Consider the following 25,451-nt stretch of genomic DNA (forward strand, 5'->3'; position numbering starts at 1 on the left):
TACTCTCGTCGGACCCGTTTGACCTTTTAGCATCCTGTATAGTGTTCCTCACTCAAAGGATTAATAAATATGTATGTATGTACTTTTTCCTCAGGCCGCACTTTAGCTATTTGATGAGCCTGAGCCAGTCTCGTGCTTTTTCAAGGATTCTTTTATCAGTGTCGGGTCACCCAGCCCTATGAGCAAAATACAGCACCGATTAAAGATTTTAGCTTCCAAAACTTGCCCAAATTGTATCGGTAGGTCCTGGAATTCGTCCACAGAAAAGCCCTGTTGAGACAACTTCACTCCTGAACCGCCACTGATGTTTACAACGGGGCATTTTAAGCGTCCCAGTCTGCATGAAACTATCTCTCACCTCTGTCTCGAGAAGGCCAGACACGCGCGGTTCTTACGTTACGTTTATACCTGTAGAATCAACTGAAATATCAATTCCTTGTAAAAACCAGCATCTTAATTTTTTTGGTAGGCTAGGCCATCGGAGAGCCTGAACATTTACGCATGTTTCAACAAAAGAGAAAAATGCAGTACCTCCAGACATGGCGCTGGAGCGTCGTACCAAACGAGTCATCCCGGGATTTCGGCCCGTGCGATCGCTTTTGGACGCAGTTGGCCCTTCGCTGCTTTCTGCTACCGACCTCGCCTCCCGGTACGGCATTGAGGGAGAGATATGTCGGCCCCTAAACCATATGAGACAAATCCCACGCCTACTCACAGCTCCAGACCGCCCTTGTCATTACAATTTAGCGTAAGATTTAGTCGCTTATATATTCAAGAGATAAGTCATTTTATCTGTCATATGGTAAGCACTGGAGTCGCAGATTACAAACTGCACGCAGGCGCACTGCTGAAGGTAACATACTTACATGCATAAACTTTATTTCATCTCGAATTTCAGAATAACTACAGGAGCCAATGTCTTCGAGACATTACATTTACAACTAAAATACATAGCATATACAGATTCATGACTAAATACATAATATTTCAATATATATTACTTAAAAAGAAAAGCTGCATTACAAAATGCGGCCCTGGATTCTCTTTTAAAACCAGTGAACTCAGTGGTACGGATAAAATCAGGTAGCGCATTCCGCAACTTAGCTGATACGTAGGTAAGAAAAAGAACTAAGACTGTCTGGGCCCGGTTGTTCAAAAGGTGGATAACGCTATCCACCGGATAAATCACTATTCTGCCTGTTAAGCCTTCACGATAATGGTGAATTTAAAGGAAATTTAAAATTCACGGTAATCGTGAATTCAGGGAAGAGATGGTGTTGAAGTGATTACGAGCCAGGTAAGTGCTACGATCATTTCCCTCTTTCAGCTATAGCCCGTGCTTCAAATAAATACTCTCATTTTTGCTCGTACGATCAATAAAGAATAACTTAAAACAAAGTCGCCCGATATGGGACTTGAACCCATGACCCTCAGATTAAAAGTCTGATGCTCTACCGACTGAGCTAACCGGGCTCACGACGTTACACAAAATGTTGCGCAGTTTTTATGAATGATTGAGAACGCAGCTATCACAGCTTCTACGGGAAATGTTATGTTCATAGAACTCTGGACTCAAATTATCTTGCAAAAGAAGCAAAGGGACTGCGCGATTTCATTGCACATTAACAAGATTTCAGTATTAATAACATGGATGACAAATTACTCCTTAATTTTGGCGCGAAATTTGAGCATTAATTTATAATTTCACTTGTGAAATTACATCGTTGCCATGGCAAGTTTTTCTACAGTTTATGAAAGTACTGAAGGAGGCATCATCATAGCTTGAGACTGCACGTATATAGAATTACAGTAATATAGTACCATAACTGGTTTTTTTAGGTTTATTGAGGGACAGACAGAATGATCATGTAATTTCCGCGAAGATCGTGCATAAGAAGATTTTGAATGCGTTTATTGCATAGAGATGTAGAGTTTGACTGAAGTGGTGAGAGGACAGGTAATTTGCAAATATAAATCTCAGTATTCCCTTATTTACATTAAACCGTTTCTTTGACAAGAAATTACGGAAGGCCAGCTTTTTGCTACGAGGATAACAGCGAAAAAACCTCTACTTTGTCCCGAATTTTCTATAATAAAAACTTGTTCAGAAATCAAAAGTCTACGTTAACATCACACACCAGGTATACTCCTTAGTATCGGGCTAGAAATATTCTTCTCACTACTACTCACTATTGATTTGGTTGATATTTTATTTTTTTTATTTTTATTTTTTTATTTTATTTTTTTTTTAATAAGCTTTATGTGCCAGGCTCTTATGTAGGCTTTAAGTTACTCTCGTCGGACCCGTTTGACCTTTTAGCATCCTGTATAGTGTTCCTCACTCAAAGGATTAATAAATATGTATGTATGTACTTTTTCCTCCGGCCGCACTTTAGCTATTTGATGAGCTTGAGCCAGTCTCGTGCTTTTTCAAGGATTCTCTTATAAGTGTCGGGTCACCCAGCCCTATGAGCAAAATACAGCACCGATTGAAGATTTTAGCTTTCAAAACTTGCCCAAATTGTATCGGTACGTCCTGGAATTCGTCCACAGAAAGGCCCTGTGAGACAACTTCACTCCTGAACCGCCACTGATGTTTACAACGGGGCATTTTAGGCGTCCCAGTCTGCATGAAACCATCTCTCAGCTCTGTCTCGAGAAGGCCAGACACGCGCGGTTATTACGTTACGTTTATACCAGTAGAATCAACTGAAATATCAATTCCTTGTAAAAACCAGCATCTTAATTTTTTTGGTAGGCTAGGCCATCGGAGAGCCTGAACATTTACGCATGTTTCAACAAAAGAGAAAAATGCAGTACCTCCAGACATGGCGCTGGAGCGTCGTACCAAACGAGTCATCCCGGGATTTCGGCCCGTGCGATCGCTTTTGGACGCAGTTGGCCCTTCGCTGCTTTCTGCTACCGACCTCGCCTCCCGGTACGGCATTGAGGGAGAGATATGTCGGCCCCTAAACCATATGAGACAAATCCCACGCCTACTCACAGCTCCAGACCGCCCTTGTCATTACAATTTAGCGTAAGATTTAGTCGCTTATATATTCAAGAGATAAGTCATTTTATCTGTCATATGGTAAGCACTGGAGTCGCAGATTACAAACTGCACGCAGGCGCACTGCTGAAGGTAACATACTTACATGCATAAACTTTATTTCATCTCGAATTTCAGAATAACTACAGGAGCCAATGTCTTCGAGACATTACATTTACAACTAAAATACATAGCATATACAGATTCATGACTAAATACATAATATTTCAATATATATTACTTAAAAAGAAAAGCTGCATTACAAAATGCGGCCCTGGATTCTCTTTTAAAACCAGTGAACTCAGTGGTACGGATAAAATCAGGTAGCGCATTCCGCAACTTAGCTGATACGTAGGTAAGAAAAAGAACTAAGACTGTCTGGGCCCGGTTGTTCAAAAGGTGGATAACGCTATCCACCGGATAAATCACTATTCTGCCTGTTAAGCCTTCACGATAATGGTGAATTTAAAGGAAATTTAAAATTCACGGTAATCGTGAATTCAGGGAAGAGATGGTGTTGAAGTGATTACGAGCCAGGTAAGTGCTACGATCATTTCCCTCTTTCAGCTATAGCCCGTGCTTCAAATAAATACTCTCATTTTTGCTCGTACGATCAATAAAGAATAACTTAAAACAAAGTCGCCCGATATGGGACTTGAACCCATGACCCTCAGATTAAAAGTCTGATGCTCTACCGACTGAGCTAACCGGGCTCACGACGTTACACAAAATGTTGCGCAGTTTTTATGAATGATTGAGAACGCAGCTATCACAGCTTCTACGGGAAATGTTATGTTCATAGAACTCTGGACTCAAATTATCTTGCAAAAGAAGCAAAGGCACTGCGCCGCGATTTCATTGCACATTAACAAGATTTCAGTATTAATAACATGGATGACAAATTACTCCTTAATTTTGGCGCGAAATTTGAGCATTAATTTATAATTTCACTTGTGAAATTACATCGTTGCCATGGCAACTTTTTCTACAGTTTATGAAAGTACTGAAGGAGGCATCATCATAGCTTGAGACTGCACGTATATAGAATTACAGTAATGTAGTACCATAACTGGTTGCTTTAGGTTTATTGTGGGACAGACAGAATGATCATGTAATTTCCGCGAAGATCATGCATAAGAAGATTTTGAATGAGTTTATTGCATAGAGATGTAGAGTTTGACTGAAGTGGTGAGAGGACAGGTAATTTGCAAATATAAATCTCAGTATTCCCTTATTTACATTAAACCGTTTGTTTGACAAGAAATTACGGAAGGCCAGCTTTTTGCTACGAGGATAACAGCGAAAAAACCTCTACTTTGTCCCGAATTTTCTATAATAAAAACTTGTTCAGAAATCAAAAGTCTACGTTAACATCACACACCAGGTATACTCCTTAGTATCTGGCTAGAAATATTCTTCTCACTACTACTCACTATTGATTTGGTTGATATTTTATTTTTTTTATTTTATTTTTTTATTTTATTTTTTTTTTAATAAGCTTTATGTGCCAGGCTCTTATGTAGGCTTTAAGTTACTCTCGTCGGACCCGTTTGACCTTTTAGCATCCTGTATAGTGTTCCTCACTCAAAGGATTAATAAATATGTATGTATGTACTTTTTCCTCCGGCCGCACTTTAGCTATTTGATGAGCCTGAGCCAGTCTCGTGCTTTTTCAAGAATTCTTTTATAAGTGTCGGGTCACCCAGCCCTATGAGCAAAATACAGCACCGATTGAAGATTTTAGCTACCAAAACTGGGCCAAATTGTATCGGTAGGTCCTGCAATTCGTCCACAGAAAAGCCCTCTTGAGACAACTTCACTCCTGAACCGCCACTGATGTTTACAACGGGGCATTTTAGGCGTCCCAGTCTGCATGAAACCATCTCTCACCTCTGTCTCGAGAAGGCCAGACACGCGCGGTTCTTACGTTACGTTTATACCTGTAGAATCAACTGAAATATCAATTCCTTGTAAAAACCAGCATCTTAATTTTTTTGGTAGGCTAGGCCATCGGAGAGCCTGAACATTTACGCATGTTTGAACAAAAGAGAAAAATGCAGTACCTCCAGACATGGCGCTGGAGCGTCGTACCAAACGAGTCATCCCGGGATTTCGGCCCGTGCGATCGCTTTTGGACGCAGTTGGCCCTTCGCTGCTTTCTGCTACCGACCTCGCCTCCCGGTACGGCATTGAGGGAGAGATATGTCGGCCCCTAAACCATATGAGACAAATCCCACGCCTACTCACAGCTCCAGACCGCCCTTGTCATTACAATTTAGCGTAAGATTTAGTCGCTTATATATTCAAGAGATAAGTCATTTTATCTGTCATATGGTAAGCACTGGAGTCGCAGATTACAAACTGCACGCAGGCGCACTGCTAAAGGTAACATACTTACATGCATAAACTTTATTTCATCTCGAATTTCAGAATAACTACAGGAGCCAATGTCTTCGAGACATTACATTTACAACTAAAATACATAGCATATACAGATTCATGACTAAATACATAATATTTCAATATATATTACTTAAAAAGAAAAGTTGCATTACAAAATGCGGCCCTGGATTCTCTTTTAAAACCAGTGAACTCAGTGGTACGGATAAAATCAGGTAGCGCATTCCGCAACTTAGCTGATACGTAGGTAAGAAAAAGAACTAAGACTGTCTGGGCCCGGTTGTTCAAAAGGTGGATAACGCTATCCACCGGATAAATCACTATTCTGCCTGTTAAGCCTTCACGATAATGGTGAATTTAAAGGAAATTTAAAATTCACGGTAATCGTGAATTCAGGGAAGAGATGGTGTTGAAGTGATTACGAGCCAGGTAAGTGCTACGATCATTTCCCTCTTTCAGCTATAGCCCGTGCTTCAAATAAATACTCTCATTTTTGCTCGTACGATCAATAAAGAATAACTTAAAACAAAGTCGCCCGATATGGGACTTGAACCCATGACCCTCAGATTAAAAGTCTGATGCTCTACCGACTGAGCTAACCGGGCTCACGACGTTACACAAAATGTTGCGCAGTTTTTATGAATGATTGAGAACGCAGCTATCACAGCTTCTACGGGAAATGTTATGTTCATAGAACTCTGGACTCAAATTATCTTGCAAAAGAAGCAAAGGCACTGCGCCGCGATTTCATTGCACATTAACAAGATTTCAGTATTAATAACATGGATGACAAATTACTCCTTAATTTTGGCGCGAAATTTGAGCATTAATTTATAATTTCACTTGTGAAATTACATCGTTGCCATGGCAACTTTTTCTACAGTTTATGAAAGTACTGAAGGAGGCATCATCATAGCTTGAGACTGCACGTATATAGAATTACAGTAATATAGTACCATAACTGGTTGCTTTAGGTTTATTGCGGGACAGACAGAATGAATATGTAATTTCCGCGAAGATCGTGCATAAGAAGATTTTGAATGCGCTTATTGCATAGAGATGTAGAGTTTGACTGAAGTGGTGAGAGGACAGGTAATTTGCAAATATAAATCTCAGTATTCCCTTATTTACATTAAACCGTTTCTTTGACAAGAAATTACGGAAGGCCAGCTTTTTGCTACGAGGATAACAGCGAAAAAACCTCTACTTTGTCCCGAATTTTCTATAATAAAAACTTGTTCAGAAATCAAAAGTCTACGTTAACATCACACACCAGGTATACTCCTTAGTATCTGGCTAGAAATATTCTTCTCACTACTACTCACTATTGATTTGGTTGATATTTTATTTTTTTTATTTTTATTTTTTTATTTTATTTTTTTTTTAATAAGCTTTATGTGCCAGGCTCTTATGTAGGCTTTAAGTTACTCTCGTCGGACCCGTTTGACCTTTTAGCATCCTGTATAGTGTTCCTCACTCAAAGGATTAATAAATATGTATGTATGTACTTTTTCCTCAGGCCGCACTTTAGCTATTTGATGAGCCTGAGCCAGTCTCATGCTTTTCAAAGGATTCTTTTATAAGTGTCGGGTCACCCAGCCCTATGAGCAAAATAAAGCACCGATTGAAGATTTTAGCTTCCAAAACTTGCCCAAATTGTATCGGTAGGTCCTGCAATTCGTCCACAGAAAAGCCCTCTTGAGACAACTTCACTCCTGAACCGCCACTGATGTTTACAACGGGGCATTTTAGGCGTCCCAGTCTGCATGAAACCATCTCTCACCTCTGTCTCGAGAAGGCCAGACACGCGCGGTTCTTACGTTACGTTTATACCTGTAGAATCAACTGAAATATCAATTCCTTGTAAAAACCAGCATCTTAATTTTTTTGGTAGGCTAGGCCATCGGAGAGCCTGAACATTTACGCATGTTTCAACAAAAGAGAAAAATGCAGTACCTCCAGACATGGCGCTGGAGCGTCGTACCAAACGAGTCATCCCGGGATTTCGGCCCGTGCGATCGCTTTTGGACGCAGTTGGCCCTTCGCTGCTTTCTGCTACCGACCTCGCCTCCCGGTACGGCATTGAGGGAGAGATATGTCGGCCCCTAAACCATATGAGACAAATCCCACGCCTACTCACAGCTCCAGACCGCCCTTGTCATTACAATTTAGCGTAAGATTTAGTCGCTTATATATTCAAGAGATAAGTCATTTTATCTGTCATATGGTAAGCACTGGAGTCGCAGATTACAAACTGCACGCAGGCGCACTGCTAAAGGTAACATACTTACATGCATAAACTTTATTTCATCTCGAATTTCAGAATAACTACAGGAGCCAATGTCTTCGAGACATTACATTTACAACTAAAATACATAGCATATACAGATTCATGACTAAATACATAATATTTCAATATATATTACTTAAAAAGAAAAGCTGCATTACAAAATGCGGCCCTGGATTCTCTTTTAAAACCAGTGAACTCAGTGGTACGGATAAAATCAGGTAGCGCATTCCGCAACTTAGCTGATACGTAGGTAAGAAAAAGAACTAAGACTGTCTGGGCCCGGTTGTTCAAAAGGTGGATAACGCTATCCACCGGATAAATCACTATTCTGCCTGTTAAGCCTTCACGATAATGGTGAATTTAAAGGAAATTTAAAATTCACGGTAATCGTGAATTCAGGGAAGAGATGGTGTTGAAGTGATTACGAGCCAGGTAAGTGCTACGATCATTTCCCTCTTTCAGCTATAGCCCGTGCTTCAAATAAATACTCTCATTTTTGCTCGTACGATCAATAAAGAATAACTTAAAACAAAGTCGCCCGATATGGGACTTGAACCCATGACCCTCAGATTAAAAGTCTGATGCTCTACCGACTGAGCTAACCGGGCTCACGACGTTACACAAAATGTTGCGCAGTTTTTATGAATGATTGAGAACGCAGCTATCACAGCTTCTACGGGAAATGTTATGTTCATAGAACTCTGGACTCAAATTATCTTGCAAAAGAAGCAAAGGCACTGCGCCGCGATTTCATTGCACATTAACAAGATTTCAGTATTAATAACATGGATGACAAATTACTCCTTAATTTTGGCGCGAAATTTGAGCATTAATTTATAATTTCACTTGTGAAATTACATCGTTGCCATGGCAACTTTTTCTACAGTTTATGAAAGTACTGAAGGAGGCATCATCATAGCTTGAGACTGCACGTATATAGAATTACAGTAATATAGTACCATAACTGGTTGCTTTAGGTTTATTGTGGGACAGACAGAATGATCATGTAATTTCCGCGAAGATCATGCATAAGAAGATTTTGAATGCGCTGATTGCATAGAGATGTAGAGTTTGACTGAAGTGGTGAGAGGACAGGTAATTTGCAAATATAAATCTCAGTATTCCCTTATTTACATTAAACCGTTTGTTTGACAAGAAATTACGGAAGGCCAGCTTTTTGCTACGAGGATAACAGCGAAAAAACCTCTACTTTGTCCCGAATTTTCTATAATAAAAACTTGTTCAGAAATCAAAAGTCTACGTTAACATCACACACCAGGTATACTCCTTAGTATCTGGCTAGAAATATTCTTCTCACTACTACTCACTATTGATTTGGTTGATATTTTATTTTTTTTATTTTTATTTTTTTATTTTATTTTTTTTTTAATAAGCTTTATGTGCCAGGCTCTTATGTAGGCTTTAATTTACTCTCGTCGGACCCGTTTGACCTTTTAGCACCCTGTATAGTGTTTCTCACTCAAAGGATGAATAAATATTGTATGTATGTACTTTTTCCTCCGGCCGCACTTTAGCTATTTGATGAGCCTGAGCCAGTCTCGTGCTTTTTCAAGGATTCTTTTATAAGTGTCGGGTCACCCAGCCCTATGAGCAAAATACTGCACCGATTGAAGATTTTAGCTTCCAAAACTTGCCCAAATTGTATCGGTAGGTCCTGGAATTCGTCCACAGAAAAGCCCTGTTGAGACAACTTCACTCCTGAACCGCCACTGATGTTTACAACGGGGCATTTTAAGCGTCCCAGTCTGCATGAAACTATCTCTCACCTCTGTCTCGAGAAGGCCAGACACGCGCGGATCTTACGTCACGTTTATACCTGTAGAATCAACTGAAATATCAATTCCTTGTAAAAACCAGCATCTTAATTTTTTTGGTAGGCTAGGCCATCGGAGAGCCTGAACATTTACGCATGTTTCAACAAAAGAGAAAAATGCAGTACCTCCAGACATGGCGCTGGAGCGTCGTACCAAACGAGTCATCCCGGGATTTCGGCCCGTGCGATCGCTTTTGGACGCAGTTGGCCCTTCGCTGCTTTCTGCTACCGACCTCGCCTCCCGGTACGGCATTGAGGGAGAGATATGTCGGCCCCTAAACCATATCAGACAAATCCCACGCCTACTCACAGCTCCAGACCGCCCTTGTCATTACAATTTAGCGTAAGATTTAGTCGCTTATATATTCAAGAGATAAGTCATTTTATCTGTCATATGGTAAGCACTGGAGTCGCAGATTACAAACTGCACGCAGGCGCACTGCTAAAGGTAACATACTTACATGCATAAACTTTATTTCATCTCGAATTTCAGAATAACTACAGGAGCCAATGTCTTCGAGACATTACATTTACAACTAAAATACATAGCATATACAGATTCATGACTAAATACATAATATTTCAATATATATTACTTAAAAAGAAAAGCTGCATTACAAAATGCGGCCCTGGATTCTCTTTTAAAACCAGTGAACTCAGTGGTACGGATAAAATCAGGTAGCGCATTCCGCAACTTAGCTGATACGTAGGTAAGAAAAAGAACTAAGACTGTCTGGGCCCGGTTGTTCAAAAGGTGGATAACGCTATCCACCGGATAAATCACTATTCTGCCTGTTAAGCCTTCACGATAATGGTGAATTTAAAGGAAATTTAAAATTTTCGGTAATCGTGAATTCAGAGAAGAGATCGTGTTGAAGTGATTACGAGCCAGGTAAGTGCTACGATCATTTCCCTCTTTCAGCTATAGCCCGTGCTTCAAATAAATACTCTCATTTTTGCTCGTACGATCAATAAAGAATAACTTAAAACAAAGTCGCCCGATATGGGACTTGAACCCATGACCCTCAGATTAAAAGTCTGATGCTCTACCGACTGAGCTAACCGGGCTCACGACGTTACACAAAATGTTGCGCAGTTTTTATGAATGATTGAGAACGCAGCTATCACAGCTTCTACGGGAAATGTTATGTTCATAGAACTCTGGACTCAAATTATCTTGCAAAAGAAGCAAAGGCACTGCGCCGCGATTTCATTGCACATTAACAAGATTTCAGTATTAATAACATGGATGACAAATTACTCCTTAATTTTGACGCGAAATTTGAGCATTAATTTATAATTTCACTTGTGAAATTACACCGTTGCCATGGCAACTTTTTCTACAGTTTATGAAAGTACTGAAGGAGGCATCATCATAGCTTGAGACTGCACGTATATAGAATTACAGTAATATAGTACCATAACTGGTTGTTTTAGGTTTATTGAGGGACAGACAGAATGATCATGTAATTTCCGCGAAGATCGTGCATAAGAAGATTTTGAATGCGCTTATTGCATAGAGATGTAGAGTTTGACTGAAGTGGTGAGAGGACAGGTAATTTGCAAATATAAATCTCAGTATTCCCTTATTTACATTAAACCGTTTCTTTGACAAGAAATTACGGAAGGCCAGCTTTTTGCTACGAGGATAACAGCGAAAAAACCTCTACTTTGTCCCGAATTTTCTATAATAAAAACTTGTTCAGAAATCAAAAGTCTACGTTAACATCACACACCAGGTATACTCCTTAGTATCTGGCTAGAAATATTCTTCTCACTACTACTCACTATTGATTTGGTTGATATTTTTTTTTTTTTATTTTTATTTTTTTATTTTATTTTTTTTTTAATAAGCTTTATGTGCCAGGCTCTTATGTAGGCTTTAATTTACTCTCGTCGGACCCGTTTGACCTTTTAGCACCCTGTATAGTGTTTCTCACTCAAAGGATGAATAAATATTGTATGTATGTACTTTTTCCTCCGGCCGCACTTTAGCTATTTGATGAGCCTGAGCCAGTCTCGTGCTTTTTCAAGGATTCTTTTATAAGTGTCGGGTCACCCAGCCCTATGAGCAAAATACTGCACCGATTGAAGATTTTAGCTTCCAAAACTTGCCCAAATTGTATCGGTAGGTCCTGGAATTCGTCCACAGAAAAGCCCTGTTGAGACAACTTCACTCCTGAACCGCCACTGATGTTTACAACGGGGCATTTTAAGCGTCCCAGTCTGCATGAAACTATCTCTCACCTCTGTCTCGAGAAGGCCAGACACGCGCGGTTCTTACGTTACGTTTATACCTGTAGAATCAACTGAAATATCAATTCCTTGTAAAAACCAGCATCTTAATTTTTTGGTAGGCTAGGCATCGGAGAGCCTGAACATTTACGGAATGTTTGAACGAGAGAGAAAAATGCAGTAACTCCAGACGTGGCGCTGGAGCGTCGTACCAAACGAGTCATCCCGGGATTTCGGCCCGTGCGATCGCTTTTGGACGCAGTTGGCCCTTCGCTGCTTTCTGCTACCGACCTCGCCTCCCGGTACGGCATTGAGGGAGAGATATGTCGGCCCCTAAACCATATCAGACAAATCCCACGCCTACTCACAGCTCCAGACCGCCCTTGTCATTACAATTTAGCGTAAGATTTAGTCGCTTATATATTCAAGAGATAAGTCATTTTATCTGTCATATGGTAAGCACTGGAGTCGCAGATTACAAACTGCACGCAGGCGCACTGCTAAAGGTAACATACTTACATGCATAAACTTTATTTCATCTCGAATTTCAGAATAACTACAGGAGCCAATGTCTTCGAGACATTACATTTACAACTAAAATACATAGCATATACAGATTCATGACTAAATACATAATATTTCAATATATATTACTTAAAAAGAAAAGCTGCATTACAAAATGCGGCCCTGGATTCTCTTTTAAAAACAGTGAACTCAGTGGTACGGATAAAATCAGGTAGCGCATTCCGCAACTTAGCTGATACGTAGGTAAGAAAAAGAACTAAGACTGTCTGGGCCCGGTTGTTCAAAAGGTGGATAACGCTATCCACCGGATAAATCACTATTCTGCCTGTTAAGCCTTCACGATAATGGTGAATTTAAAGGAAATTTAAAATTCTCGGTAATCGTGAATTCAGAGAAGAGATCGTGTTGAAGTGATTACGAGCCAGGTAAGTGCTACGATCATTTCCCTCTTTCAGCTATAGCCCGTGCTTCAAATAAATACTCTCATTTTTGCTCGTACGATCAATAAAGAATAACTTAAAACAAAGTCGCCCGATATGGGACTTGAACCCATGACCCTCAGATTAAAAGTCTGATGCTCTACCGACTGAGCTAACCGGGCTCACGACGTTACACAAAATGTTGCGCAGTTTTTATGAATGATTGAGAACGCAGCTATCACAGCTTCTACGGGAAATGTTATGTTCATAGAACTCTGGACTCAAATTATCTTGCAAAAGAAGCAAAGGCACTGCGCCGCGATTTCATTGCACATTAACAAGATTTCAGTATTAATAACATGGATGACAAATTACTCCTTAATTTTGGCGCGAAATTTGAGCATTAATTTATAATTTCACTTGTGAAATTACATCGTTGCCATGGCAACTTTTTCTACAGTTTATGAAAGTACTGAAGGAGGCATCATCATAGCTTGAGACTGCACGTATATAGAATTACAGTAATATAGTACCATAACTGGTTGTTTTAGGTTTATTGAGGGACAGACAGAATGATCATGTAATTTCCGCGAAGATCGTGCATAAGAAGATTTTGAATGCGCTTATTGCATAGAGATGTAGAGTTTGACTGAAGTGGTGAGAGGACAGGTAATTTGCAAATATAAATCTCAGTATTCCCTTATTTACATTAAACCGTTTCTTTGACAAGAAATTACGGAAGGCCAGCTTTTTGCTACGAGGATAACAGCGAAAAAACCTCTACTTTGTCCCGAATTTTCTATAATAAAAACTTGTTCAGAAATCAAAAGTCTACGTTAACATCACACACCAGGTATACTCCTTAGTATCTGGCTAGAAATATTCTTCTCACTACTTTTTCCTCCGGCCGCACTTTAGCTATTTGATGAGCCTGAGCCAGTCTCGTGCTTTTTCAAGGATTCTTTTATAAGTGTCGGGTCACCCAGCCCTATGAGCAAAATAAAGCACCGATTGAAGATTTTAGCTTCCAAAACTTGCCCAAATTGTATCGGTAGGTCCTGGAATTCGTCCACAGAAAGGCCAGAGAGACAACTTCACTCCTGAACCGCCAGTGATGTTTACAACGGGGCATTTTAGGCGTCCCAGTCTGCATGAAACCATCTCTCAGCTCTCTCTCGAGAAGGCCAGACACGCGCGGTTATTACGTTACGTTTATACCAGTAGAATCAACTGAAATATCAATTCCTTGTAAAAACCAGCATCTTAATTTTTTTGGTAGGCTAGGCCATCGGAGAGCCTGAACATTTACGCATGTTTGAACAAAAGAGAAAAATGCAGTACCTCCAGACATGGCGCTGGAGCGTCGTACCAAACGAGTCATCCCGGGATTTCGGCCCGTGCGATCGCTTTTGGACGCAGTTGGCCCTTCGCTGCTTTCTGCTACCGACCTCGCCTCCCGGTATGTACATGCATTAGTTTTAATAAAGTCGTAACAAACTATACATCAGAAGAAATAGTCCAAGAAGTTATTTCTTCATTTAGCAAAAATGATAATACATTAATTCTGATCATTCCAGCCATTAATCATCCTCTGGTCTTCGAGGAATTCCTAGTTGCAGTACTCATTGCTGCTATTCCAAGAGAAGATGGTTCAACAACAATTCCGTTTCTACTTGATAACATGTTGCGAAGAGCAAGTCGTACGTAAATAATAATAGAAACTGAAATTTTAACAAACATAGTTTATTTTCCCATGGAAAATGGAATTATATAGCCCTTATGATGTCCGATGGAAAAAGATTACTTTGCACAGTGATAGAATTTCGAATTTTTGGGGCCCCTGGAAATGCCGGAGTACAGAATTAATACAAGTGATGTTGTTCCAAAGCTTTCTGTAACTTGAGATTTTTTAGCCCACTTTGAGTAACTTTCTTCCTCTTTCCCTTTGTATCTTGTTTCAGGAACTGCACAATGAAACCATTGATGGTTGCACTATACTCGTGGAGTATGAAGCAGCAAGAACCTTAAAGGGATGGATTCCAAGACGACTCGGTAAGCTGTCTGTGGGGAAGAGGCAACCACAGTCATCCCTTAAATGACAGCTAATTCAACTTAAGAGTTAAAAGTTTCTTGTTAATTATTTTAGGGTGCGTTCGATTGTCCTTATTCCGGATTAAGAATATGTGGAGTGATGATTTAAAACACCATGTGTAGCGTTTTGCAACAACAAGGACAATAAAGCTTTGTTTAAAATGGCTTTTTAGCAGATGTTTGACAATATTAATGTGAATCTCTGCAAAAACGAAGGATTTCTAACTTCTATTCCGTGTATTCCTATTCCGGAATATGGTCGATCGAACGCGCCCTTAACATGTGAGGAAATAACCTAGAAAGGAGTACTTGGATCACCTGGATTTTTCAGAGTGGGCCTCTATCTAAGCAAAATACCGGGGAACATGGTTAGCACTGCCAGCCCTTGGCACAGGGCTGCCGTAGTGGTGACAGCACTTGCTTCTCACCGATTTGGGCTAGGTTCAGTTTCCAGACTTAGGCATTACATGTGGATTGAGTTTGTTGTTTCTCCTCTGTGCTCTGAGAGATTTTTCTCCAGGTACTCCGGTTTTCCCCTCTCCTAAGAAAACCAACATTTGATTTTATAAGTGTGTTAGTTTACAGTGTACCCAATTATTAGTGCTCCAGCACTAGAAGACTAGACACTTAAATAAAGTTGCTTTCCTTTCTTTCCTGGGATGAGAGCACTTGCCTACCACCAACAGCGATAAAATGTAGCCACCAAAGTATCACCAAGCAATTCACACATGTTATTTGCTTGCAACATCCTGTTATGAATTTAAAAATGTCTGCACTTGTATGGGCAATAATTACCCGTCAAGCAAGAGTCACGCAATGTCTTATTCTTAACACCAACATTTGATTTCATCTGCTACGATTTCTGGTCTAGAGCACTTTTGCCCAACTAGATATACATTAAATGTGTGACAATAACGTGACTGCTAGTTTGTTAGTTTATAAGTTTGTGATTATTTGTGTTTTTACCGGTACATTCAGTTCTGTTTGTTAATAATTGGTTGTTTTAAGCTGACACTTATCCCTCAAGTGTGATCTAAATTATTGTTGCATGATTTGTTCAAAACAGTTACTATGTAGGCCTTGAGATGTAAACAAAAATGTCACAACTTGTCAAGTATTCCTCAAATTCAAACAAAGCAAAGGCAAATAGAGTATTCCAGATATTATCTGGCATTACAGGTTTGCTTCTTTTGTTTGAATGCAGGCAAATATCATTAGTTCAGCATCTTTTGAATGACATGAGTTTGTAACTTGCAGGTGGTGGTTTTGGAGGCAAAAAAGAATCCGGACAGTTGAGGTTTGGAGGCAGAGATCGGCCATTTAGAAGACCAATGTAGGTTTTTAGTAATTTTGTCATTAATTTACATTTACCTTTTGTTATTAACGTTTTTAAGGACGTTCGCGCGAAAGTTTTTAACATTGATTTTCTTCTGAATCTTTTACCCCTGTAAGATGATGAGTTTGTTATGTCTGAAATGTAAAAAAAATGGGGGGTCACCGACTTCGTTTTGGAGAGAACATGTCCGGAAAAACACCCAAAATGTGACAAAATCGGGCTTCGTTATCGAATAAGGCCAGTGTCTGTAAACCCAAATATATTGCAATTAAATGCTTGAAGTGAAATCTTCTCTGACAAATATTGTTTAAGTGGACTAATTAAGTGAATTTAGTCAACTGATGAGGTTCCCTTAAAGATCAAGTTCGCATTTAGCGACCACAGTTCACGTGCCTTGCAGCCACAACATGGCAGGATTTGATGTCCCGTGAGCAGAAATCTTGAAATTTTTTGAACTTCCCACATTGATTTTATTGTTCATTTTTGGACAACGTGGAGATAATAGTAAATAAAATCCGATTGTGGAAAGAAAAAGATGAGTAACCGAACATCCAAGACCGTTAAATGCAGGCAAAGCTATAGCAATGGCCTTTTGCCCTATCATTTCTCATTTTATTACTTAGCGCGCGCGCTCGTGTATGACGTGACGTGTGCATTTGCGTGCGCAGTAAGGATGTGCAGAAACAATTGGCGCGAACGTCCTTAATTTTTTTATGGGGGTACAGTGGGGGTATTGAGCTAACCCCTGTACATGTAGAAGCCTTGAGGTGCTGTGTTGGTGAGGAATGAAACACAATAATTTGCATTCTAGAGGTTGTCCATGGTAACCTGTCGTTTCCCCTTCACGTCGATTCGCCTGCACTGAAGTCGATTTGCCTACAGACGTTAAAGGGGCTAAGTCACGCAAAATGAATTAATTTCATGACGCCCAAAATACCCCCCCAAAACTGTTCAACAACATAAAAGAAATACATCAAAAGGAAAGAGAAGTGTGGATGGATGCAAATGGACAAGATTAAAACAGATTGCATGTCAAGTTTAATGGTAAATCGCCTGGATAAACGTCGTTTCTGCTCAGAATTATCTTGTTTGTGATGTAACGATAATTTTATCAGTAAAGGAATTCCACATTACTATTTTCAAGTTTTAAATTCGAATTTTACCAAAGATTTCCCCGAAACACCCTAAACTAACATGACATAGCTCCTTCAAGTCGATTTGCCAACATGTTTAGAAATTAGAACATCTTATGCGTACTGGACACTCATTTGGTTTCATCAAACAGGTTGATGAAGGTAAATTAACCACTGTAAGAAAGATTTGTGTGGTGATGCTCAATATTTCTCATGATGCTTTATTTACCTTGACAACAATTCATGTCATGTAACCAAATTTTCATGTACCTCTGGACTATCTCCAGTATGCATTAGTTTGATTTTCCATAAAGGTAAAACAAGAATCCAGTTTAAACAAGCTATAAATTACACAAACAAAGGATGAAAGTGCTGTGTGGTTATAGTTTAGATTGTGTACACCACCTTTTTCATAGTTTGATTTTGCCTTGGAATTTCAGTATGGGGTATTGCAAGTTATGACAAGTTTCAGAAAATAGCAGTTCGTTTTGCCTTCCCAAAGGAGGTCAAGCCTATTTTGAACCTTTTAGAGCCTTCAGATAAGAAGTGATGGAAAATATCACACCTTTTACTAAAGGCCCTTTGGCAGATCCCCTACCACCCAGTAAAACAAGCTGATTGCTAAGGAATCGTGGCCATTCCTATGTACCTCCTCCAATTAGAACCGAACGTTTTAAAACGCCCTTTTATCAATAGGTGTCTTTTAAAATTTATTTCATTGTAATTCAGAACGTCCGTTTTTGAAATTAATGAAGACCTTTAATTATTTATTTAATTTCATTTTTACCTCTAGACCAAGTGAACAGGATCGGAAACAAAACAACAACTATTTGCGTGGCTCACGTGATCACGAGACGTCACGCGAGAATTACAGTTATCGCGATCGTGAACGCGAGAAACGTGAGCGTGACAGAGAAATGTCGCGAAGTACTTCTCGCTATCGTGACCGTGGAGATGATGGGAAAAAATATCGTGAACGTGACAGTGAAAGGTCTCGTGTCAGCGAGCGATCTCGTGACTATGAAAGATCACGTGAACGTGGTGGAGAGCGTTACAAAGAGCGCGGGCGTCACGGTGAATCTCGCCACAGAGAGAGAGACGGGTATCAAGATAAAGTAAAAAACAGTTACGAGACAAGTGAAAAGGCAAAAGACGCTTATCATAAACATGAACATCAGGAGGTCGGGATCAGCTAACAGATCTTTGTGTTGGTAGCTGCAAATTCAGCTGGTGTCAATCTCCCAAAGCTGTCTGTATCACAACTAAAGAAACAGAGACCCATTGCATAAATGGCGCTGAAATTTGAATAACAATACTTAAACATCTGGAGCCTTGTGTTAGTACTGTTTAACAAAGGACTTCTCGCGTAGATGTGAAGATGTACAAGTACTGTTATTCAAATTTCAGCGCCACTTCTGACATTTATACAATGGTTCTAGGGAAGAGGCCCATATAGGAGTTTTCAGCCACAAAGTTGGAGTACACCATCCCAGAATAGCGCGCCGCCAATGGCTGGAAATCTGAATCTAACCATCGACCTGATGGACTCTAGATTCCTCTGAATTTTTCCAATAAAATAACAGGGCCAACAACGAGTGTTTGAGTGTGAGTCTTGTTTGTGGAATAGCAATCGGCAGAAGATCGTTTTATGGTGTCCCATTCCCTTATTACACGTAGGAAGACATGTATGAAAAAATCTGGGTGCTGTTAAATAAAGGGAGTCGAACGTACGCCTTCGCGATTCCCTTCAATTGAGCCAAGGGGTACCGTAGCTGGAACTAGACCATAAAACTAAGTTCACAGCCTGTATCCTGCACGGCCGTTAAATGAGTCAGGGAAGTATTTGTCGATGATTGAGCAAGTATTTTCTGGGGAAAAAAAGAAAAATTTTCTGACAGAAATCGGACCCACGCATGAACTTCTGATTACTAATTAGGAGTTGTTTGTCGTGGCTGGTTGGTTGGGTTAATTACACAAAGGAAAAAGAGGACGAGCTCTTGGTAACAGTTCAGGGGCTCCCAACGATCTTCGGTCGACGGTGAAATATGTGTTCGGCAGAGTCAAACTGTTGTAAGAATTTCGGTTCTACGTTTCCAAACAGCTGTCGATTTCTCTACTAAAACATCGCCAAAAAGATTCGCAACCAGGGAAAAGTATTCCGTTACGTTTTCGGAAGGGTTACTTTTGCAATTTTTTGGCACTTAAAAACGTCACGTAGCAGTTTCGGGGGAGAAAATGGTACGCTTGGAAGTTCTTGGAAAGCAAGTTTCGGCTATCCATTTCTGAAATGAAGATGTCATTCCCTAAAATTTTCGGACTCTTCAATTCTCAGCTAAGATATCCGAACAGATTAAATTCTTCTAGGTGATAAAAAATCTCTTTAGACAGTCTTTACACATTACAAGGATCCTAGAAATGTCTTTTTGCTCGGTGGGTGCCCTTGACACTTGCAATCAGTGTGTACACGAAGCTTTCAAACTTAATGAGAATGATTATCGCAGTCGAGAAGCGAGTTAAGTAGTTACCAAGAAACTTGAAAAATATAATCCAGGCTGAAATGGTAGAAGTGTGAGCAGAATTGCACGGTCACGTCCCGAGCTCCGCGATAATCATGCTCATAGGAAATCATTTAGATATATGATATCTCTTGTACTCTTTCAATACTCTCTTTTTTGAAACAGAAATTATCATCTTACCTATCTGCACAATTTAAGCAATTGTCTTATCTGTCTCATAGAAATGACCTCTCCGATGCCGGCCCAGTGCCACCAACTGAGCAAACAACTCTCTGACTCTCTGCCTTGAATTCACTATTACCATCATCTTGATATGGATTACAGGAAATGGTCATATAATTTTGAAAAAGATAACTCAAGAGCATGGACGAAGGACTCGAGACTGGGAATGTTAATTAACTCGTCATCTAACCACTTGAATCCACACCGCTTGCTGCTCAGGGACAATATTTTAAACAATATTTGACAATGCTGTATGCTGTATTATCACTCGGTAACAAACAATATTATACACTGCAAAAGGTCGGTTGTCGAGTTCACGACATAGCTAACCATTTTAAAAACAAAGCTTAGACGTAAATTATTAACCTAGCTTACTAGGCGTAATTATTCTTCAGCAGCGATATTCCATGGCAGACGTAAATATTTTTTTTTTGGCATTGGGGTGTCTTCATCTTCAGCGGTACAGCGGAAAGAAGCTGTTCCGACGGTGAAGAAACCCCGGTAGTAGTATTAGTAGCAGTAGCAGTATTAGCAGCAGCAGCAGCAGCAGCAGCAGCAGCAGTAGAAGCTGTGATAGCTGCGTTCTCAATCATTGATAAAAACTGCGCAACATTTTGTGTAACGTCGTGAGCCCGGTTAGCTCAGTCGGTAGAGCATCAGACTTTTAATCTGAGGGTCATGGGTTCAAGTCCCATATCGGGCGACTTTGTTTTAAGTTATTCTTTATTGATCGTACGAGCAAAAATGAGAGTATTTATTTGAAGCACGGGCTATAGCTGAAAGAGGGAAATGATCGTAGCACTTACCTGGCTCGTAATCACTTCAACACGATCTCTTCTCTGAATTCACGATTACCGTGAATTTTAAATTTCCTTTGATTTCACCATTATCGTGAAGGCTTAACTGCAGAATAGTGATTTATCCGGTGGATAGCGTTATCCACCTTTTGAACAACCGGGCCCAGACAGTCTTAGTTCTTTTTCTTACGTACGTATCAGCTAAGTTGCGGAATGCGCTACCTGATTTTATCCGTACCACTGAGTTCACTGGTTTTAAAAGAGAATCCAGGGCCGCATTTTGTAATGCAGCTTATCCTTTTAAGTAATATTAATTGAAATATTATGTATTTAGTCATGAATCTGTATATGCTATGTATTTTAGTTGTAAATGTAATGTCTCAAAGACATTGGCTCCTGTAGTTATTCTGAAATTCGAGATGAAATAAAGTTTATGCATGTAAGTATGTTACCTTTAGCAGTGCGCCTGCGTGCAGTTTGTAATCTGCGACTCCAGTGCTTACCATATGACAGATAAAATGACTTATCTCTTGAATATATAAGCGACTAAATCATACGCTAAATTGTAATGACAAGGGCGGTCTTAAGCGGTGAGTAGGTGTAGGATTTGTCTCATATGGTTTAGGGGCCGACATATCTTTCCCTCAATGCCGTACCGGGAGGCGAGGTCGGTAGCAGAAAGCAGCGAAGGCCCAACTGCGTCCAAAAGCGATCGCACGGGCTGAAATCCCGGGATGACTCGTTTGGTACGACGCTCCAGCGCCATGTCTGGAGGTACTGCATTTTTCTCTTTTGTTGAAACATGCGTAAATGTTCAGGCTCTCCGATGGCCTAGCCTACCAAAAAAATTAAGATGCTGGTTTTTACAAGGAATTGATATTTCACTTCAATGGTTCTACAGGTATAAACGTAACGTAAGAACCGCGCGTGTCATGCCTTCTCGAGACAGAAGTGAGAGATGGTTTCATGCAGACTGGGACGCCTAAAATGCCCTGTTGTAAACATCACTGGCGGTTCAGGAGTGAAGTTGTCTCTCTGGCCTTTCTGTGGACGAATTCCAGGACCTACCGATACAATTTGGGCAAGTTTTGAAAGCTAAAATCTTCAATCGGTGCTGTATTTTGCTCATAGGGCTGGGTGACCCGACACTTATAAAAGAATCCTTGAAAAAGCACGAGACTGGCTCAGGCTCATCAAATGGCTAAAGTGCGGCCGGAGGAAAAAGTAGTGAGAAGAATATTTCTAGCCAGATACTAAGGAGTATACCTGGTGTGTGATGTTAACGTAGACTTTTGATTTCTGAACAAGTTTTTATTATAGAAAATTCTGGACAAACTTGAGCTTTTTTCGCTGTTATCCTCGTAGCAAAAAGCTGGTCTTCCGTAATTTCTTCTCAAAGAAACGGTTTAATGTAAATAAGGGAATACTGAGATTTATATTTTGCAAATTACCTGTCCTCTCACCACTTCAGTCAAACTCTACATCTCTATGCAATAAGCGCATTCAAAATCTTCTTATGCACGATCTTCGCGGAAATTGCATGATCATTCTGTCTGTCCCTCAATAAACCTAAAACAACCAGTTATGGTACTATATTACTGTAATTCTATATACGTGCAGTCTCAAGCTATTTTGAGTCTAATTTGAGCCCAGAGTTCTATGAACATAACATTTCCCGTAGAAGCTGTGATAGCTGCGTTCTCAATCATTGATAAAAACTGCGCAACATTTTGTGTAACGTCGTGAGCTCGGTTAGCTCAGTCGGTAGAGCATCAGACTTTTAATCTGAGGGTCATGGGTTCAAGTCCCATATCGGGCGACTTTGTTTTAACTTATTCTTTATTGATCTTACGAGCAAAAATGAGAGTGAAAAAAAAATTTTATTTGAAGCACGGGCTATAGCTGAAAGAGGAAAATGATCGTAGCACTTACCTGGCTCGTAATCACTTCAACACGATCTCTTTCTTCTCTGAATTCACGATTACCGTGAATTTTAAATTTGCTTTGAATTCACCGTTATCGTGGAGGCTTAACTGCAGAATACCCTGCCATTCCAAAACACATGTAAAATCTGTGGCTACGCGGCTACGGAGCTGCACGGGTAAGAGCATAAGTGGCCTGGCGACCTGGGCAAACGACTAACGTGGCTACGTGCCTAATTCAGTAACGAAACAAGTTCGCAGACACATGAATATATATCTTCTTCGTTTGGTCAACTACACTTTGTGTCCGAGCACCTGTGGTAGCAGAGGAAACAAGGAAATACTAGCACTAGCACTATCAGTACCACTACCGAGATTTCGGCCCATGCGATCGCTTTTGGACGCAGTTGGCCCTTCGCTGCTTTCTGCTACCGACCTCGCCTCCCGGTACGGCATTGAGGGAGAGGTATGTAGGCCCCTAAACCATGAGACAAATTCCACGCCTATTCACAGCTCTAGACCGCCCTTGTCATTACAATTTAGCGTAAGATTTAGTCGCTTATATATTCAAGAGATAAGTCATTTTAACTGTCATATGGTAAGCACTGGAGTCGCAGATTACAAACTGCACGCAGGCGCACTGCTAAAGGTAACATACTTACATGCATAAACTTTATTTCATCTCGAATTTCAGAATAACTACAGCAGCCAATGTCTTCGAGACATTACATTTACAACTAAAATACATAGCATATACAGATTCATGACTAAATACATGATATTTCAATATATATTACTTTAAAAAGAAAAGCTGCATTACAAAATGCGGCCCTGGATTCTCTTTTAAAACCAGTGAACTCAGTGGTACGGATAAAGTCAGGTAGCGCATTCCGCAACTTAGCTGATACGTACGTAAAAAAAAAGAACTAAGACTGGCTGGGCCCGGTTGTTCAAAAGGTGGGTAACGCTATCCACCGGATAAATCACTATTCTGCAGTTAAGCCTTCACGATAATGGTGAATTCAAAGCAAATTTAAAATTCACGGTAATCGTGATTCAGAGAAGAGATCGTGTTGAAGTGATTACGAGCCAAGTAAGTGCTACGATCATTTGCCTCTTTCGGCTATAGCCCGTGCTTCAAATAAATACTCTCATTTTTGCTCGTACGATCAATAAAGAATAACTTAAAACAAAGTCGCCCGATATGGGACTTGAACCCATGACCCTCAGATTAAAAGTCTGATGCTCTACCGACTGAGCTAACCGGGCTCACGACGGTACACAAAATGTTGCGCAGTTTTTATGAATGATTGAGAACGCAGCTAAACAGTTTATGAAAGTACTGAAGGAGGCATCATCATAGTTTGAGACTGCACGTATATAGAATTACAATAATATAGTACCATAACTGGTTGTTTTACGTTTCTTGAGGGACAGACAGAATGATCATGCAATTTCCGCGAAGATCGTGCATAAGAAGATTTTGAATGCGCTTATTGCATAGAGATGTAGAGTTTGACTGAAGTGGTGAGAGGACAGGTAATTTGCAAATATAAATCTCAGTATTCCCTTATTTACATTAAACCGTTTCTTTGACAAGAAATTACGGAAGGCCAGCTTTTTGCTACGAGGATAACAGCGAAAAAAGCTCAAGTTTGTCCAGAATTTTCTATAATAAAAACTTGTTCAGAAATCAAAAGTCTACGTTAACATCACACACCAGGTATACTCCTTAGTATCTGGCTAGAAATATTCTTCTCACTACTTTTTCCTCCGGCCGCACTTTAGCCATTTGATGAGCCTGAGCCAGTCTCGTGCTTTTTCAAGGATTCTTTTATAAGTGTCGGGTCACCCAGCCCTATGAGCAAAATACAGCACCGATTGAAGATTTTAGCTTTCAAAACTTGCCCAAATTGTATCGGTAGGTCCTGGAATTCGTCCACAGAAAGGCCAGAGAGACAACTTCACTCCTGAACCGCCACTGATGTTTACAACAGGACATTTTAGGCGTCCCAGTGTGCATGAAACCATCTCTCACCTCTGTCTCGAGAAGGCCATACACGCGCTGTTCTTACGTTACGTTTACACCTGTAGAATCAACTGAAATATCAATTCCTTGTAAAAACCAGCATCTTAATTTTTTTGGTAGGCTAGGCCATCGGAGAGCCTGAACATTTACGCATGTTTGAACAAAAGAGAAAAATGCAGTACCTCCAGACATGGCGCTGGAGCGTCGTACCAAACGAGTCATCCCGGGATTTCGGCCCGTGCGATCGCTTTTGGACGCAGTTGGCCCTTCGCTGCTTTCTGCTACCGACCTCGCCTCCCGGTACGGCATTGAGGGAGAGATATGTCGGCCCCTAAACCATATCAGACAAATCCCACGCCTACTCACAGCTCCAGACCGCCCTTGTCATTACAATTTAGCGTAAGATTTAGTCGCTTATATATTCAAGAGATAAGTCATTTTATCTGTCATATGGTAAGCACTGGAGTCGCAGATTACAAACTGCACGCAGGCGCACTGCTAAAGGTAACATACTTACATGCATAAACTTTATTTCATCTCGAATTTCAGAATAACTACAGGAGCCAATGTCTTCGAGACATTACATTTACAACTAAAATACATAGCATATACAGATTCATGACTAAATACATAATATTTCAATATATATTACT

General features: G+C 40.2%; 1 protein-coding gene and 9 non-coding genes across 10 annotated transcripts; 3 read left to right on the top strand and 7 right to left on the bottom strand.

Moving 5' to 3' along the window:
• Positions 1-1,400: 1,400 nt before the first annotated feature.
• Trnak-uuu (transfer RNA lysine (anticodon UUU)) lies at positions 1,401-1,473 on the bottom strand. Its single transcript has one exon. It is a non-coding gene; the product is annotated as a tRNA-Lys (tRNA).
• A 2,216-nt stretch (positions 1,474-3,689) lies between these two features.
• Trnak-uuu (transfer RNA lysine (anticodon UUU)) lies at positions 3,690-3,762 on the bottom strand. The gene has a single exon. It is a non-coding gene; the product is annotated as a tRNA-Lys (tRNA).
• Positions 3,763-5,981: 2,219 nt separating this feature from the next.
• Positions 5,982-6,054, bottom strand: Trnak-uuu (transfer RNA lysine (anticodon UUU)). The gene has a single exon. It is a non-coding gene; the product is annotated as a tRNA-Lys (tRNA).
• Positions 6,055-8,274: 2,220 nt separating this feature from the next.
• Positions 8,275-8,347, bottom strand: Trnak-uuu (transfer RNA lysine (anticodon UUU)). The gene has a single exon. It is a non-coding gene; the product is annotated as a tRNA-Lys (tRNA).
• A 2,221-nt stretch (positions 8,348-10,568) lies between these two features.
• On the bottom strand, positions 10,569-10,641 carry Trnak-uuu (transfer RNA lysine (anticodon UUU)). The gene has a single exon. It is a non-coding gene; the product is annotated as a tRNA-Lys (tRNA).
• Positions 10,642-12,260: 1,619 nt separating this feature from the next.
• On the top strand, positions 12,261-18,923 carry LOC138037469 (U11/U12 small nuclear ribonucleoprotein 35 kDa protein-like). The gene is made up of 4 exons (XM_068883390.1): positions 12,261-12,314; positions 14,714-14,804; positions 16,101-16,176; positions 18,106-18,923. The coding sequence occupies exons 1-4, from the start codon at positions 12,261-12,263 to the stop codon at positions 18,506-18,508; spliced, it is 624 nt and encodes a 207-aa protein (XP_068739491.1). The 3' UTR covers positions 18,509-18,923.
• Positions 12,862-12,934, bottom strand: Trnak-uuu (transfer RNA lysine (anticodon UUU)). The gene has a single exon. It is a non-coding gene; the product is annotated as a tRNA-Lys (tRNA).
• A 1,757-nt stretch (positions 18,924-20,680) lies between the features above and the next one.
• Trnak-uuu (transfer RNA lysine (anticodon UUU)) lies at positions 20,681-20,753 on the top strand. The gene has a single exon. It is a non-coding gene; the product is annotated as a tRNA-Lys (tRNA).
• A 1,840-nt stretch (positions 20,754-22,593) lies between these two features.
• Trnak-uuu (transfer RNA lysine (anticodon UUU)) lies at positions 22,594-22,666 on the top strand. Its single transcript has one exon. It is a non-coding gene; the product is annotated as a tRNA-Lys (tRNA).
• A 1,299-nt stretch (positions 22,667-23,965) lies between these two features.
• Positions 23,966-24,038, bottom strand: Trnak-uuu (transfer RNA lysine (anticodon UUU)). Its single transcript has one exon. It is a non-coding gene; the product is annotated as a tRNA-Lys (tRNA).
• Positions 24,039-25,451: the final 1,413 nt, after the last annotated feature.

The sequence above is a fragment of the Montipora capricornis genome, chromosome 2, assembly GCF_036669925.1.
Source record: "Montipora capricornis isolate CH-2021 chromosome 2, ASM3666992v2, whole genome shotgun sequence".
NCBI classification, from domain to species: Eukaryota; Metazoa; Cnidaria; class Anthozoa; order Scleractinia; family Acroporidae; genus Montipora; species Montipora capricornis.

What these genes read in the sequence shown, in the direction of transcription:
- LOC138037469 (XM_068883390.1), top strand. Translation starts at nt 12,261, where the DNA reads ATGGTAAGCACTGGAGTCGCAGATTACAAACTGCACGCAGGCGCACTG. An exon ending in ACGCAGGCGCACTGCTAAAG is followed by an intron (nt 12,315 to 14,713) that starts GTAACATACTTA and finishes ATCTTGTTTCAG; the next exon opens with GAACTGCACAATGAAACCAT. An exon ending in ATGGATTCCAAGACGACTCG is followed by an intron (nt 14,805 to 16,100) that starts GTAAGCTGTCTG and finishes TGTAACTTGCAG; the next exon opens with GTGGTGGTTTTGGAGGCAAA.